Source organism: Gouania willdenowi, chromosome 14 (assembly GCF_900634775.1).
Source record: "Gouania willdenowi chromosome 14, fGouWil2.1, whole genome shotgun sequence".
NCBI lineage: Eukaryota > Metazoa > Chordata > Actinopteri > Blenniiformes > Gobiesocidae > Gouania > Gouania willdenowi.
In genome coordinates this window covers 23,253,005-23,269,769 of record NC_041057.1, presented here as the reverse complement: position 1 = coordinate 23,269,769, position 16,765 = coordinate 23,253,005, and the positions used below count along the sequence as shown (strand labels likewise).

The 16,765-nt window shown below is 40.1% G+C and overlaps 1 protein-coding gene across 1 annotated transcript; it reads right to left on the bottom strand.

Annotated features, from left to right (window-relative positions):
* Positions 1-79: 79 nt before the first annotated feature.
* On the bottom strand, positions 80-13,167 carry LOC114475173 (polyubiquitin-C-like). The gene is given in 9 exon segments (XM_028465823.1): positions 80-124; positions 126-314; positions 316-506; positions 509-638; positions 640-1,221; positions 1,223-1,668; positions 1,671-2,013; positions 11,964-12,199; positions 13,046-13,167. Coding segments are annotated over 8 exon segments (2,139 nt in total). The 5' UTR covers positions 12,192-12,199; positions 13,046-13,167; the 3' UTR covers positions 80-94.
* Positions 13,168-16,765: the final 3,598 nt, after the last annotated feature.

Here is a 16,765-nt window from a genome sequence, read left to right as displayed (position 1 = left end):
TCTGGATGTTGTAGTCGGAGAGGGTGCGGCCGTCTTCCAGCTGCTTTCCAGCAAAGATCAACCTCTGCTGGTCTGGGGAAATGCCCTCCTTGTCCTAGATCTTGGCCTTCACGTTCTCAATAGTGGTCACTGGGCTCAACCTCAAGGGTGATGGTCTTGCCAGTGAGGGTCTTCACAAAGATCTGCATGCCACCACGGAGACGGAGGACAAGGTGGAGGGTGGACACTTTCTGGATGATTGTAGTCGGCGAGTGTGCGCCGTCTTCCAGCTGCTTTCCAGCAAAGATCAAGCTCTGCTGGTCTGGGGGAATGCCCCTCCTTGTCCTGGATCTTGGCCTTTACGTTCTCAATGGTGTCACTGGGCTCAACCTCAAGGGTGATGGTCTTGCCAGTGAGGGTCTTCACAAAAATCTGCATGCCACCACGGAGACGGAGGACAAGGTGGAGGGTGGACACTTTCTGGATGTTGTCGTCGGAGAGGGTGCGGCCGTCTTCCAGCTGCTTTCAGCAAAGATCAACCTCTGCTGGTCTGGGGAATGCCCTCCTTGTCCTGGATCTTGGCCTTTCACGTTCTCAATAGTGTCACTGGGCTCAACCTCAAGGGTGATGGTCTTGCCAGTGAGGGTCTTCACAAAGATCTTGCATGCCACCACGGAGACGGAGGACAAGGTGGAGGGTGGACACTTTCTGGATGTTGTAGTTGGAGAGGGTGCGGCCGTCTTCCAGCTGCTTTCCAGCAAAGATCAACCTCTGCTGGTCTGGGGGAATGCCCTCCTTGTCCTGGATCTTGGCCTTCACGTTCTCAATGGTGTCACTGGGCTCAACCTCAAGGGTGATGGTCTTGCCAGTGAGGGTCTTCACAAAGATCTGCATGCCACCACGGAGACGGAGGACAAGGTGGAGGGTGGACACTTTCTGGATGTTGTAGTCGGAGAGGGTGCGGCCGTCTTCCAGCTGCTTTCCAGCAAAGATCAACCTCTGCTGGTCTGGGGGAATGCCCTCCTTGTCCTGGATCTTGGCCTTTACGTTCTCAATGGTGTCACTGGGCTCAACCTCAAGGGTGATGGTCTTGCCAGTGAGGGTCTTCACAAAGATCTGCATGCCACCACGGAGACGGAGGACAAGGTGGAGGGTGGACACTTTCTGGATGTTGTAGTCGGAGAGGGTGCGGCCGTCTTCCAGCTGCTTTCCAGCAAAGATCAACCTCTGCTGGTCTGGGGGGAATGCCCTCCTTGTCCTGGATCTTGGCCTTCACGTTCTCAATAGTGTCACTGGGCTCAACCTCAAGGGTGATGGTCTTGCCAGTGAGGGTCTTCACAAAGATCTGCATGCCACCACGGAGACGGAGGACAAGGTGGAGGGTGGACACTTTCTGGATGTTGTAGTCGGAGAGGGTGCGGCCGTCTTCCAGCTGCTTTCCAGCAAAGATCAACCTCTGCTGGTCTGGGGGAATGCCCTCCTTGTCCTGGATCTTGGCCTTCACGTTCTCAATGGTGTCACTGGGCTCAACCTCAAGGGTGATGGTCTTGCCAGTGAGGGTCTTCACAAAGATCTGCATGCCACCACGGAGACGGAGGACAAGGTGGAGGGTGGACACTTTCTGGATGTTGTAGTCGGAGAGGGTGCGGCCGTCTTCCAGCTGCTTTCCAGCAAAGATCAACCTCTGCTGGTCTGGGGAATGCCCTCCTTGTCCTGGATCTTGGCCTTCACGTTCTCAATGGTGTCACTGGGCTCAACCTCAAGGGTGATGGTCTTGCCAGTGAGGGTCTTCACAAAGATCTGCATGCCACCACGGAGACGGAGGACAAGGTGGAGGGTGGACTCCTTCTGGATGTTGTAGTCGGAGAGGGTGCGGCCATCTTCCAGCTGCTTTCCAGCAAAGATCAACCTCTGCTGGTCTGGGGGAATGCCCTCCTTGTCCTGGATCTTGGCCTTCACTTTCTCAATGGTGTCACTGGGCTCCACCTCAAGGGTGATGGTCTTGCCAGTGAGGGTCTTAACAAAGATCTGCATGTTGGCACCTGTAGGGAAAATGGAAAAACAGAATTGTCTTATTAGTAAAAGATAATAATTATCAAGCACCTAAAATAGCTTTCCGTCACATGTAAACATCCATAGATTATATACAGACCAATGTGTTATGTCCAGTGCTGCCTCTCTAAAGGCAGAGCTGGATCTTTCCCACATGAACATGCTAGCAAGTTGCCGGTGATTCCAGGCCAAGCACCATTTTAAAACAAGGCCATTGTTTGCTTTTTTTCTTCCCAGTTACACCCAGAACACGAAACGAAACCGTGTGCTCCTTTACCACTGACAGTGTTTCAAAGCATTTTATCAAACAGAGTAGACAAAGCATATAACTGTAACGTAGTTCAAATACACACAGCCAAGCAGACACGGACAGCAAACTCCAAGAGGAAGATAGTTTAGGGTGCTTTCACACATGCCTCTTTGCTCCCCACCATGCTTCACTTTCTTGGATATTCCAGTCTTTTTGCAATATGTGAAAGGTCACTGAAACTCTGGTGCAGAGCAAACAAGCAAACTCCGGTCATCTGAAAAAATGTAGGTCTCGGTTCGGTTCAAGCGAAGCATGGTGCGGTCTTTAACTATGTGGAAAGCAACCAGGAGCAAACATAGGACTTTACATTGAAGCGCAATTGTAACGGAGCAACTCCATCAGCGACAGCGCAGCAGCAGCGGCTATGCTGCTGCATGCCTCCCGTCACGGTAACAGGCACGAGCACATTCACAACCCAGTGCTCCAGCAGCAACACACGCATATCCATTCATCCATCCATCCATTTTCAGTTGTCACTTTTCTGCGGGGATTGTTTTAGGATTTCCTTTGGAAAACATGGGAAGGGAAACCAAATATAGGACGTGAAGGCGCGACTGTCAGTAATGACAGGGCAGCGCCACATCGTCAAGGCATTGGAGGTTGAAGTATTCTTTTTTTTAATTCTGTCCAATCGGAGACCAACCGTTTCGCCTGCGTGACGTAGTTCAAAAAGTTTGGTGCGCTTGGCAAATAGAATGTGTGAAAGCGGACCGGAGCAAATTAAAATGCAAAAATGTTGCAGATTCACTGCCTGAATCGCACCGAGTCCACCGGACTATGTGTGTGAAAGCACCCTAAGACCGGAGAGGTGGGAGCGCTGTCTGAGCAGCCGTGCTCACACTGATATACTATAGGTTAGCTCTCAAGTCTCACTTATTGGGCCTAATGTGAGTCACTGATGTGCGCGGCTAAAGCGCATGCGTGTGTGTGAGTCACACACACAGACACAGACACACACACACACACTCAAACAACAACAAAATATTTGAAAATACATCAAACTAAATATTTATACAAAAAATATACAAAATGACAACAGAAATGCACAAAAATAACGATTCACTCAACTCCCCATACGATTCGATTCACGATACGATTCTTTCACGATTTATTTTACAAAATGGGACTGTAGACAAATTTTTTTTTTTGGGAAAAAAACTAGAAAATACGGTACTATTTTCCTTTTATTTTTCATTGTCAAAATAATTCCTTGATAAACTATTCAAAACAATGCAATTTAACTAAAAATAAATCTTGAATGAAATAAATAAAGGAATAATACAAATGAAAATGAAGCCTATTAATTTAAAATCTGGTTCTATAATAAACAATGCAAAACTGCATAATAGTTATTTTTCTTTTTAAAAGTGCAACTGAAAATGTATTTTGTGCCTTAACAATTGGACTTTAAAAAAAAAAAAAAACCGTGATTGCAATGATTTACGTCATATTTGTTTGGACCAGCAGAGGGCGCTGGTAACACAGTGGTCGGTTGGCATGCAGATATCTTTCAGTGAAGAAGAGATGCTATGCTAGCAGACAGAGCTAGTAGAAAAACGTGACTTTTACAGATATTCAAGTAATATTACAGATATTCTTTCGGTGCTAAAGGGGTAATGAATCATTTATTAACATATTTAAGAGTAGAAGGCGGCCAGAAAGAAAGTATTAGCAGACTCCGCCCGCCGCCTACACTTGTGGATAGCGCCTTCTGCTGGTTAAAAAAGTACTGCGATTCAATTTTCAGAAAATCGATATCAACCGTGATACCTATGAATCGATTTTTAACTGCCTTACGATTAATTGTTACATCTCTAACACAAAGGCTGCAAAAACACACAAAATGACTCCAAAAAAGATATATTACAGAAAAATACACTAAATGACAACAAAAATATGAAAATGACTCAAAATACACAAAACTGAAAATCTATACAAAAAAATACACAAAATAACAGAAATGCACAAAAACACAACAGAACGATACAAAAATACACACAATGACGCCAAAAAAACATACATTACAGAAAATACACCAAACAAAAAATATGTAAAAATGAGTAAAAAAAACCAACAACACATTTATCATGCGCATCTCCCATAGAATTGAACCAGGAATATTGCACACGCTATTTTACTCTGCACCTGCAAATATACCCCTTTATAACACGACAGAGTATGTACACCTCTTAGTGCATCCAACCTTCAAACACATACTCATTTGGCCATAATTGATAACTCTACTTAGGCCCCCACTATATGAATACATACTTCCGACCGGACACTGTACTAGTCGATCTATAAAGCAAGGAAACTCTGTGTGTGTGTTCCTCAAATATCTGCAAATCCAGCTCAGATTGACCTGAGATTGTCAACATGGCTGCTGCTTGGTTCAAAGGTGCGCAACGTCAGATTTGTTTGGACTGTGATCAGGGTGTGCGATCTGACGACATTAGATCGTTAAGGATTAAAACATGACAACAATCTCCCAAATCACGGAGATCGTAGAATCATCTGTAGTTCCCATTTTAACCCTGTCTGTGGTCCATACACAGCACATCCAAAGGTTTTTTCTCAGCCAAATCACACCATTTGCTAGTCAGCATGTCGGCATTACAGACACGTAGAATTATTAAAAGGCTTAAACAGCGCAGAAAAACGCTACGCTCCCCCTCCCTCCCTGTGCACGGACACAGAATTAGCTGAGCTGCTTCCTGTTAGCGACTATCTGTCAGAGGCTCAGTGCAGATATTTGCAACTCAGAGCTGCCCTGAAAGAAGCAAAACTACAGAATTTAATCACACATTTCAGCTTTAATGAAGGAAAAATTCAAGTGACACAAAATGTGGATATTGTGCTGCTAGTGATTAATAAAAGGGTCTGTGTGGCATTTTTATCCACTGACTTTGACCCATTATTGTTTTTCTTGTAAAACCATTGAAAAACAATAATAATAATAAATTGAGTTTATATCGTCTATAACCATTTTGAGGAAAGCTCTAGAGATATGAGTATTGGTCCATATCACCCAGGCCTAAAGTAACCAAAGCAGTAATGTTTCATCTTGTAAAGGATATGATTGTCCAAACTGTGTGAAATGAGGGGTTCAAAACACTGCTTAAAGTAGAATTTTGACCTCAAAAGCAAATGGAAATTACTAGACTGATCTGAGGGGTATTCCATAAAGCGGGTTATGTTCAAACTCTGAGTATGTTCAGGCTCAAATGAGGGAAACTCTGAGTATCCCATTCCAAAAAGCGAGGTATGTTCTTCTCTGAGTATGTTACCTGGGCAACATTGTCCTTGAACTAAACCTGGTCGCTGGCAGGTTTTATCAAAGAAACCCTGGCTTTCTACCTGGCTCCGCCCACCTGAACACCGTTTCTTAACACTTTAATAAACTTTAACACTTTTCTCTGAAACACATTAGTAACATCACACACCACAGACGTGATCACATCATTACTAATGTTGTGTTGCTTTACGTCTTTTTTTTTTTTTTTGTGATAACGGTGGTTTTCTTTCTAACATTGTAGATGTAGATCATTAAGTGAAAGTCACTGAGAGGTTGATCTACATTAAAACATCTACTGACATCTGTAGTAAAGTTCTCTGGATAAAAACCTGTGGATAATATAAAGGAGGAGGTGATAATTTAAATAAAACAACTTTTAAGGCTCGATTGTTGTTTTATATTGTTATACAGTTAAGTCTGTAGATCACACATCTTTGAAGGTATGATGGCGCAGTGAAGTGTGACACTGCTCTTGCAAGCAATGGGTCGTGGGTTCGCTTCCAGCTTTAGTGTTTTTTTAGGACGTTGAGATGACTCTGGCGACAATATTACATTAAGAATCAATATAAATGATGTAATATGAAGCAGCAGCCACTGTCTTTATATCCAGTGTAACGGGAGGGCTCTTTATGCAGCCATCCTATGCTGCTGACACGTCTCCTCAGACAACATTTTATTCATATTATTCACCGCTCGTCACGTCACTAAAGCAAAAAAGTGATGAAGTGACCAAAAAGTGTGACTAATTATGGGTGATTTAAGCCACTATAGTCACTGAAGACTGAACGCACCTTTAGAACAGGCTCATATTCATCAAACAACGGCTTATTTCACCCATCAGGGTGAATAAATCACTATCTTCCGTTTGGTTGTCATGGCAGTTTGAGTATTCTTTGATCCATTGATGATGGCTTTTTATCGCGCGTGCACGTCAGTAACCCAAGGTTTACATACTCAGGGTTGATTAACCCACTTCATACCAGCTGTAATGGAATCCGATACCCAGAGTTTCCCATCGTGGGGTATGTTGACCCAGAGTTTATGGATAGACTCAGAGTTTGTTAACCCACCTTTATGGAATACCCCTCTGCTGCCTTGTTATGTAGCAAGTGTTGCTAATGCTAATCCTTAAACAAAGTAAAAAGACTACGTGAGACTAAAATAAATTGCTTACATACATCTAAAAAAATTATTTGAAAATTACTTTGTCTTAAATTATCTTTTATAACTTTTTTAAGGAATAATAATAATAATAATAATAATAATAATAATAATAATAATAATAATAATAATAATAATAATAATAATAATAATAATAATAATAAATAAATAAATAAATAAATAAATAAAAACCAATGGGGTTTATTACCTGTTCTAAATAAGCCACATCCTTGGCAAACTGAGTAGAGGCCATCTATGAAAAAGCCACTTAACCTCCCACTTTTCTATAGCAACACATAATTCCTACGGGCACTGCACTAGTTTCTTTAAAAAATGTAATACTTACAATTGTCTGCGGCTGTGAAGTCCTGCTGATATTCCTTCCTCACCGATAACTAGTGATGTGACGAAGTGTGTCTGTCGAAAAATCCAGGCGGTGATAAGTTATGCTTTCATCAATGACGTATGCCGTGACGTAAAAAAAAACTCGCCGGCTGATTGTAATGGAGCCGGCAAAAAAGAAGAGTATTTTCCCAGTGTGGGAACGTTTTTTATCTCATTTCACCCAACGAGGTAGTTACATAATGTCTGCAGATTTTTTTTCATAATTAATACAGATTTTGCAATGCAATTTAGCTTTTGTTATCTTGAATGAATTTCACAATTAATAGAATTAGTATTGTGTTTCATTTGTATATAGGTAGCTTATATTATGATTATAACTTGTATATGAATAATAAATATTCAGACTTCTATAATTTACTAAACAGCATGCCATATTTAACAGGTGTTAATTTAAAGCCCTGTAGGGCTTTATTTATATATATATATATATATATATATATGTATAAATTGATTAAAATTGATATTTTTGAAAAGGTTTCATGCATTGCCTTGTGGGATGTGGAGTCCCGGAGACTGATGCGTTGAAGTGGTTTTACTCATTTATTGTTACCTTATTCAATTAGTGAACATTTTTGTACCCATTTTTAGATATTTTGTAACAATCCATCCAAAAAAGTTTAAGAAATCACTGCCAAGTGATTTATACAGACTATACTTGCTTACAGACTGAAGTGATGAAATTGGATGAAAAAGAAATAAGGTTGACGTCAATCTATTTTAATTGAAAAATCAATATTTAGATTTTTTACCACTACTTACAATATATTTACCATGTGTTTGACAACCGACTAATGGCAGTACTAAGAGGGCAAGGATTGTCTAGTATGAAAATAACAAGATGCAGAATAATAAACCATAAACTTACTGTCAATTTGCTTGATTTATGGGCTTAGGATCCAATTTGATTTGAACTTTTAAATGGCACTGTGTCAGACGATGGAAATATACACATCTTGATTGTTCTATGTGAAACATTAGCTGTTACATTGTAACCTTAGCATGAGCTGAAGATCAACTCTGTAAAAGATGTATCTAGAAAACATATCGCCATCTCTTTGGCCAGTAGACAACAGCCAATTGTGTCCCAACAGAAAACCTGTTACACTTACACTTACTCACTTTCTATTTAGAGCATTAGATTTAAAATTAAAGACTGCTGATTACTCTGAAGCTCTGGAAATTGACAATATTGGTATGCCAGCGCCATCCTCTGGGATCCGGTAGCTTTGCATATATAAAGAGGAATCAATTTGTTATTCCAAAAACAATGTTCAGCAAATCTCCACTTTCGAAGAATCAAATTTGTAATGTTCACCTATCAAGTTCAACTGATTTAATGGTGTGTATACAAGAATGCAATATACGTATGCTCGTAAAAGTTTGAATTTGATCTTGAACACTTAAGTTCACATTCTTGGTTTTAAGATTTTTTTTTCCTATGCTAAAAAAATTAAACAACTTGCTTAATTTTCTCAGCTTTTATTGGGATACTTTAAAAAAAAAAAAAGCTAATTAAACTGTAATCGACAATCTCGACAACACAAGAGACGGAGGACAACATGGAGGGTGTTCTCCTCCTGGATGTTGTAGTCGGAGAGGGTGCGGCCATCTTCCAGCTGCTTTCCAGAAAAGATCAGCCTCTGCTGGTCTGGGGGAATGCCCTCCCTGTCCCGGATTATGTCCTTCACTTTCTTAATGGTGTCACTGGGTTCCACCTTCAGGTTGATGGTCTTGCCCTTTAATGTCTTGAGAAAGATCTGCATGCCACCACGGAGACGAAGAACAAGGTGGAGGGTGGAGACCTTCTGGATGTTGTAGTCGGAGAGATTGCGGCCATCTTCCAGCTGCTTTCCAGCAAAGATCAACCTCTGGTGTTCTGGGGGAATGCCCTCCTTGTCCTGGATCTTGGCCTTCACTTTCTCAATGGTGTCACTGGGCTCCACCTCCAGAATGATGGTCTTGCCAGTGAGGGTCTTAACAAAGATCTGCATGTTGGCACCTGTAGGGAAAATGGAAAAACAGAATTGTCTTATTCATATTATTCACCGCTCGTCACGTCACTAAAGCAATAAAGTGATGAAGTGACCAAAAAGTGTGACTAATTATGGGTGATTTAAGCCACTATAGTCACTGAAGACTGAACGCACCTTTAGAACAGGCTCATATTCATCAAACAACGGCTTATTTCACCCATCAGGGTGAATAAATCACTATCTTCCGTTTGGTTGTCATGGCAGTTTGAGTATTCTTTGATCCATTGATGATGGCTTTTTATTGCGCGTGCACGTCAGTAACCCAAGGTTTACATACTCAGGGTTGATTAACCCACTTCATACCAGCTGTAATGGAATCCGATACCCAGAGTTTCCCATCGTGGGGTATGTTGACCCAGAGTTTATGGATAGACTCAGAGTTTGTTAACCCGCCTTTATGGAATACCCCTCTGCTGCCTTGTTATGTAGCAAGTGTTGCTAATGCTAATCCTTAAACAAAGTAAAAAGACTATGTGAGGCTAAAGTAACTTGTCAGCCTTTTTGTTTGATAAATTGCTTACATACGTCTAAAAAAAATATTTGAAAATGACCTTGTCTTAAATAATCTTTTATAACTTTTTTAAGGAATAATAATAATAATAATAATAATAATAATAATAATAATAATAATAATAATAATAATAATAATAATGATAAATAAATAAATAAATAAATAAATAAAAACCAATGGGGTTTATTACCTGTTCTAAATAAGCCATATCCTTGGCAAACTGAGTAGAGGCCATCTATGAAAAAGCCACTTAACCTCCCACTTTTCTATAGCAACACATAATTCCTACGGGCACTGCACTAGTTTCTTTAAAAAATGTAATACTTACAATTGTCTGCGGCTGTGAAGTCCTGCTGATATTCCTTCCTCACCGATAACTAGTGATGTGACGAAGTGTGTCTGTCGAAAAATCCAGGCGGTGATAAGTTATGCTTTCATCAATGACGTATGCCGTGACGTAAAAAAAAACTCGCCGGCTGGCCACGCCCTCCAACTGGTTCATGAGTTGGAGCGCGACTCAAAATAAATAAACTCTCATTTGAGAGATTGTAATGGAGCCGGCAAAAAAGAAGAGTATTTTCCCAGTGTGGGAACGTTTTTTTTTAATCTCATTTCACCCAACGAGGTAGTTACATAATGTCTGCAGATTTTTTTTCATAATTAATACAGATTTTGCAATGCAATTTAGCTTTTGTTATCTTGAATGAATTTCACAATTAATAGAATTAGTATTGTGTTCATTTGTATATAGGTAGCTTATATTATGATTATAACTTGTATATGAATAATAAATATTCAGACTTCTATAATTTACTAAACAGCTTGCCATATTTAACAGGTGTTAATTTAAAGCCCTGTAGGGCTTTATTTATATATATATATATATATATATATATGTATAAATTGATTAAAATTGATATTTTTGAAAAGGTTTCATGCATTGCCTTGTGGGATGTGGAGTCCCGGAGACTGATGCGTTGAAGTGGTTTTACTCATTTATTGTTACCTTATTCAATTAGTGAACATTTTTGTACCCATTTTTAGATATTTTGTAACAATCCATCCAAAAAAGTTTAAGAAATCACTGCCAAGTGATTTATACAGACTATACTTGCTTACAGACTGAAGTGATGAAATTGGATGAAAAAGAAATAAGGTTGACGTCAATCTATTTTAATTGAAAAATCAATATTTAGATTTTTTACCACTACTTACAATATATTTACCATGTGTTTGACAACCAACTAATGGCAGTACTAAGAGGGCAAGGATTGTCTAGTATGAAAATAACAAGATGCAGAATAATAAACCATAAACTTACTGTCAATTTGCTTGATTTATGGGCTTAGGATCCAATTTGATTTGAACTTTTAAATGGCACTGTGTCAGACGATGGAAATATACACATCTTGATTGTTCTATGTGAAACATTAGCTGTTACATTGTAACCTTAGCATGAGCTGAAAATCAACTCTTTAAAAGATGTATCTAGAAAACATATCGCCATCTCTTTGGCCAGTAGACAACAGCCAATTGTGTCCCAACAGAAAACCTGTTACACTTACACTTACTCACTTTCTATTTAGAGCATTAGATTTAAAATTAAAGACTGCTGATTACTCTGAAGCTCTGGAAATTGACAATATTGGTATGCCAGCGCCATCCTCTGGGATCCGGTAGCTTTGCATATATAAAGAGGAATCAATTTGTTATTCCAAAAACAATGTTCAGCAAATCTCCACTTTCGAAGAATCAAATTTGTAATGTTCACCTATCAAGTTCACTGATTTAATGGTGTGTATACAAGAATGCAATATACGTATGCTCGTAAAAGTTTGAATTTGATCTTGAACACTTAAGTTCACATTCTTGGTTTTAAGATTTTTTTTTCCTATGCTAAAAAAAATGAAACAACTTGCTTAATTTTCTCAGCTTTTATTGGGATACTTTAAAAAAAAAAAGCTAATTAAACTGTAATCGACAATCTCGACAACACATGAGACGGAGGACAACATGGAGGGTGGACTCCTTCTGGATGTTGTAGTCGGAGAGGGTGCGGCCATCTTCCAGCTGCCTTCCAGAAAAGATCAGCCTCTGCTGGTCTGGGGGAATGCCCTCCCTGTCCCGGATTATGTACTTCACTTTCTTAATGGTGTCACTGGGTTCCACCTTCAGGTTGACGGTCTTGCCCTTTAATGTCTTGAGAAAGATCTGCATGCCACCACGGAGACGAAGAACAAGGTGGAGGGTGGACTCCTTCTGGATGTTGTAGTCGGAGAGATTGCGGCCATCTTCCAGCTGCTTTCCAGCAAAGATCAACCTCTGGTGTTCTGGGGGAATGCCCTCCTTGTCCTGGATCTTGGCCTTCACTTTCTCAATGGTGTCACTGGGCTCCACCTCCAGAATGATGGTCTTGCCAGTGAGGGTCTTAACAAAGATCTGCATGTTGGCACCTGTAGGGAAAATGGAAAAACAGAATTGTCTTATTCATATTATTCACCGCTCGTCACGTCACTAAAGCAATAAAGTGATGAAGTGACCAAAAAGTGTGACTAATTATGGGTGATTTAAGCCACTATAGTCACTGAAGACTGAACGCACCTTTAGAACAGGCTCATATTCATCAAACAACGGCTTATTTCACCCATCAGGGTGAATAAATCACTATCTTCCGTTTGGTTGTCATGGCAGTTTGAGTATTCTTTGATCCATTGATGATGGCTTTTTATTGCGCGTGCACGTCAGTAACCCAAGGTTTACATACTCAGGGTTGATTAACCCACTTCATACCAGCTGTAATGGAATCCGATACCCAGAGTTTCCCATCGTGGGGAATGTTGACCCAGAGTTTATGGATAGACTCAGAGTTTGTTAACCCGCCTTTATGGAATACCCCTCTGCTGCCTTGTTATGTAGCAAGTGTTGCTAATGCTAATCCTTAAACAAAGTAAAAAGACTATGTGAGGCTAAAGTAACTTGTCAGCCTTTTTGTTTGATAAATTGCTTACATACGTCTAAAAAAAATATTTGAAAATGACCTTGTCTTAAATAATCTTTTATAACTTTTTTAAGGAATAATAATAATAATAATAATAATAATGATAAATAAATAAATAAATAAATAAATAAATAAATAAATAAAAACCAATGGGGTTTATTACCTGTTCTAAATAAGCCATATCCTTGGCAAACTGAGTAGAGGCCATCTATGAAAAAGCCACTTAACCTCCCACTTTTCTATAGCAACACATAATTCCTACGGGCACTGCACTAGTTTCTTTAAAAAATGTAATACTTACAATTGTCTGCGGCTGTGAAGTCCTGCTGATATTCCTTCCTCACCGATAACTAGTGATGTGACGAAGTGTGTCTGTCGAAAAATCCAGGCGGTGATAAGTTATGCTTTCATCAATGACGTATGCCGTGACGTAAAAAAAAACTCGCCGGCTGGCCACGCCCTCCAACTGGTTCATGAGTTGGTGCGCGACTCAAAATAAATAAACTCTCATTTGAGAGATTGTAATGGAGCCGGCAAAAAAGAAGAGTATTTTCCCAGTGTGGGAACGTTTTTTATCTCATTTCACCCAACGAGGTAGTTACATAATGTCTGCAGATTTTTTTTCATAATTGATACAGATTTTGCAATGCAATTTAGCTTTTGTTATCTTGAATGAATTTCACAATTAATAGAATTTGTATTGTGTTCATTTGTATATAGGTAGCTTATATTATGATTATAACTTGTATATGAATAATAAATATTCAGACTTCTATAATTTACTCAACAGCTTGCCATATTTAACAGGTGTTAATTTAAAGCCCTGTAGGGCTTTATATAATATATATATATATATGTATAAATTGATTAAAAAAAATATCCCGATGATTTCTGGTATTTATCATGACAACGATAAACATCACAATGAATAAAAAACTGTAAATAAATAAAACAATTCCGAACTTAAAGTGTAAACAGGTTCCTTAGAAACACAAATATATTTGAATACATTAAAAAAGGCTACAATAGCTGCTGACTCATGAGCTGATATTTTATGGAATTTATTAGTGCATGTGGGTCACTCTATTAGTGTTAGGGTTAAATTTGTTAATAATAAACATTATGTTTGATGCAATTATTATTATTATTATTAATATATTTATATATATATTATTTTGTTACTAGTGAAAAACTGATGATTATACGACACTGAGGCAAGATACAATAGCCTCATGTAAAGGATTTTCAATATTTGCGAGTGGTGAAATAACCCAAAGTTGGGGTTCAAAATAAAAATTTAGAAGTCGCATAAAGAAAAATTGTTTCATATCCCAAGAAAAAGGAACATTTATACTATAGAGATTAGATTTTTGTTTCTTCTTAAATTCCCACATGCAGTTATGGTCAATGAAAATCTGTCACAAAAGTATTTTTCAGATTTTAAGAGTCTCACCCACAAGTGGTAAAAATTTCAGAATTTTTTGAGAATGACGTGTGGACCATTCGTGCAATGAAATAACCCCTTATTATTTTGAGTTTGGGGATTAAGCCTTGGAGAACTAATGTTCAAGACACAGGAAGGAGTTCAGTAGAGCTGATCCCTGCTGAAAAAAGGTAACCATTAGGATTAGGATTCCTACAGTAGTCTAATGGTTCCTAATGGTTTCTGATGGTTTCTAATGGTTCGGTTAGTTTTCCTAATGGAATTATTTTATCTTCTACACAAATATTCAGGACTTTAATTGGTCCCCACTAAGGATTCCTACAGGAGTCTAATGGTTCCTACATGACAATTGGCTGCAATCTGTCCTCCCTCCAGGACCTGCACGCCTCCAGGATTCTGAGGCGTGCAGGAAAGATTGTGGCTGACTCCTCCCACCCCGGTCACAAGCTGTTTCAATCTCTCCCCTCTGGAAGGAGGTTTTGGTCCATCAGGACCAGAACCTCCAGACACAAAAACAGCTTCTTTCCCTCTGCCACCATCCACATGAACACAGCCCAGTCACCCACTGAATGGTTCCTACAGGACTCTAATGGTTCCCGGTGGTTTCAAATGGTTCAGTTTGTTTTTCTAATGGGATTCTATTATCTCCTACACAAATATACAGGACTTTTTTTTCATTAATTTGTTTATTAGGAGATATCACAATATGACAACATTTCAGTCGCCAGTTTTCCATTGTACAGTATTTTCAAACAAAGACACACATGTCACTCATTACAACAAATTATGTCTTTTGTATCTCAATCAGTCAACTATTTATACACACCACAGAGACACTCACACACATTTTTTACACATATCAAATGGTATACCTACTGTATATAACATACATACTAAATAAAACAAAAGAGAAAATAAAATAAATAACAAAATTAAATCAAATAATAAAAATTAGGAGGGGTGTGTTCAGGCAGGAAGAGATCGCAAGGATTTGCAGTAGTCCAAAAAGGGGCCCCATGTTATATCAAATTGTTCTTCATTGCCTTTAGCTCATAAAATTATTTTATCTAGTTTAATAAATGACAAAACATCTCGCACAAGGATATTGAAGGTACCTTAAAAGATTTCAAAAGAAGTAAAATATTACATCTAGCTATTAGTGATGTAAAAGTTATTATTTTAGAGTGAGCAGGTTCTGTGAGCAAAGTGTTTACTGGAACCCCAAAAACAGCCAAGAAATGGGTCATGACAACTTGAGTTTTAAGCACATTGGAAAGAATCGTGGAGTATTGGCTCCAAAAGTTGTTGAGACTCGGGCACAGAAAAAACATGTGACTCAGGTTATAAGGGCTGACATGGCATCTTTCACATTGATCTACGATCTGTGGGTAGATTTCAGATAGACGGGTTTTTGAGTAATGAACCCTATGTAATACTTTAAATTGAATTAACTGTAGCCTTGCGGAGGGAGTTTTTTTCCACTGTTGGTCAGAAAAGTGCATACTTAACTCATCTTCCCATGGTTTTCTAATTGTATCTGTTGATTGTATATCTAAGTCCATGAGTTGCTTGTATATCACAGATATAATTGACTTTCGATTGGGTTCTAGGGACAGCAACTCTTCCCATAGAAGGGCAGTTGGGAGAGAAGGATAGGATGGAAAAACAGAAGATGCACAATGCCCAATCTGAAAGTAGCGGAACAAATGAGTGGCTGGAAGTCCTCTTACTGAGCATAGGTCAGAGATACTTAAAAAGGTACCATTTTTATAGAGGTCCTTAAAAGTTTTTGATGCCAGCATTTTTCCACTGCATGTATGTAGCGTCACTGAGACCATGGGGGGAAACAGATGATTTTTCATGACTGGCATTGTTGTTGATGCTGAAAGAAGCTTAAGGTTCACCCCCAGGGACCAGGCACCCCAGGCCCCCCAGGCCGAAAAGAGCACCCCTGGTGCCCTGGATGGGACGAGGCCACCGGGCTGAGCTAGGCTTGGTGTCAAGGTTCACCCCCAGGGACCAGGCCCCCAAGGCCGGTCACAGTGGTAGCAAAGAGCACCCCTGGATGGGACGAGACCACCGGGCTGAGCTAGGCTTGGTGTCAAGGTTCACCCCCAGGGACCAGGCCCCCAAGGCCGGTCACAGTGGTAGCAAAGAGCACCCCTGGATGGGACGAGACCACCGGGCTGAGCTAGGCTTGGTGTCAAGGTTCACCCCCAGGGACCAGGCCCCCAAGGCCGGTCACAGTGGTAGCAAAGAGCACCCCTGGATGGGACTAGGCCGCCGGGCTGAGCTAGGCTTGGTGTCAAGGTTCACCCCCAGGGACCAGGCCCCCAAGGCCGGTCACAGTGGTAGCAAAGAGCACCCCTGGATGGGACTAGGCCACCGGGCTGAGCTAGGCTTGGGGTTAAGGTTCACCCTAGCCCTAATGCTAGGGTTAACCGGCCACCAGGCCCCAGGAGCCAGCACTCCACCTCCCCACTGGTAGCAAAGAGCACCTCTGGATGGGACAAGGCCACCGGGCTGAGCTAGGCTTGGTGTCAAGGTTCACCCCCAGGGACCAGGCCCCCAAGGCCG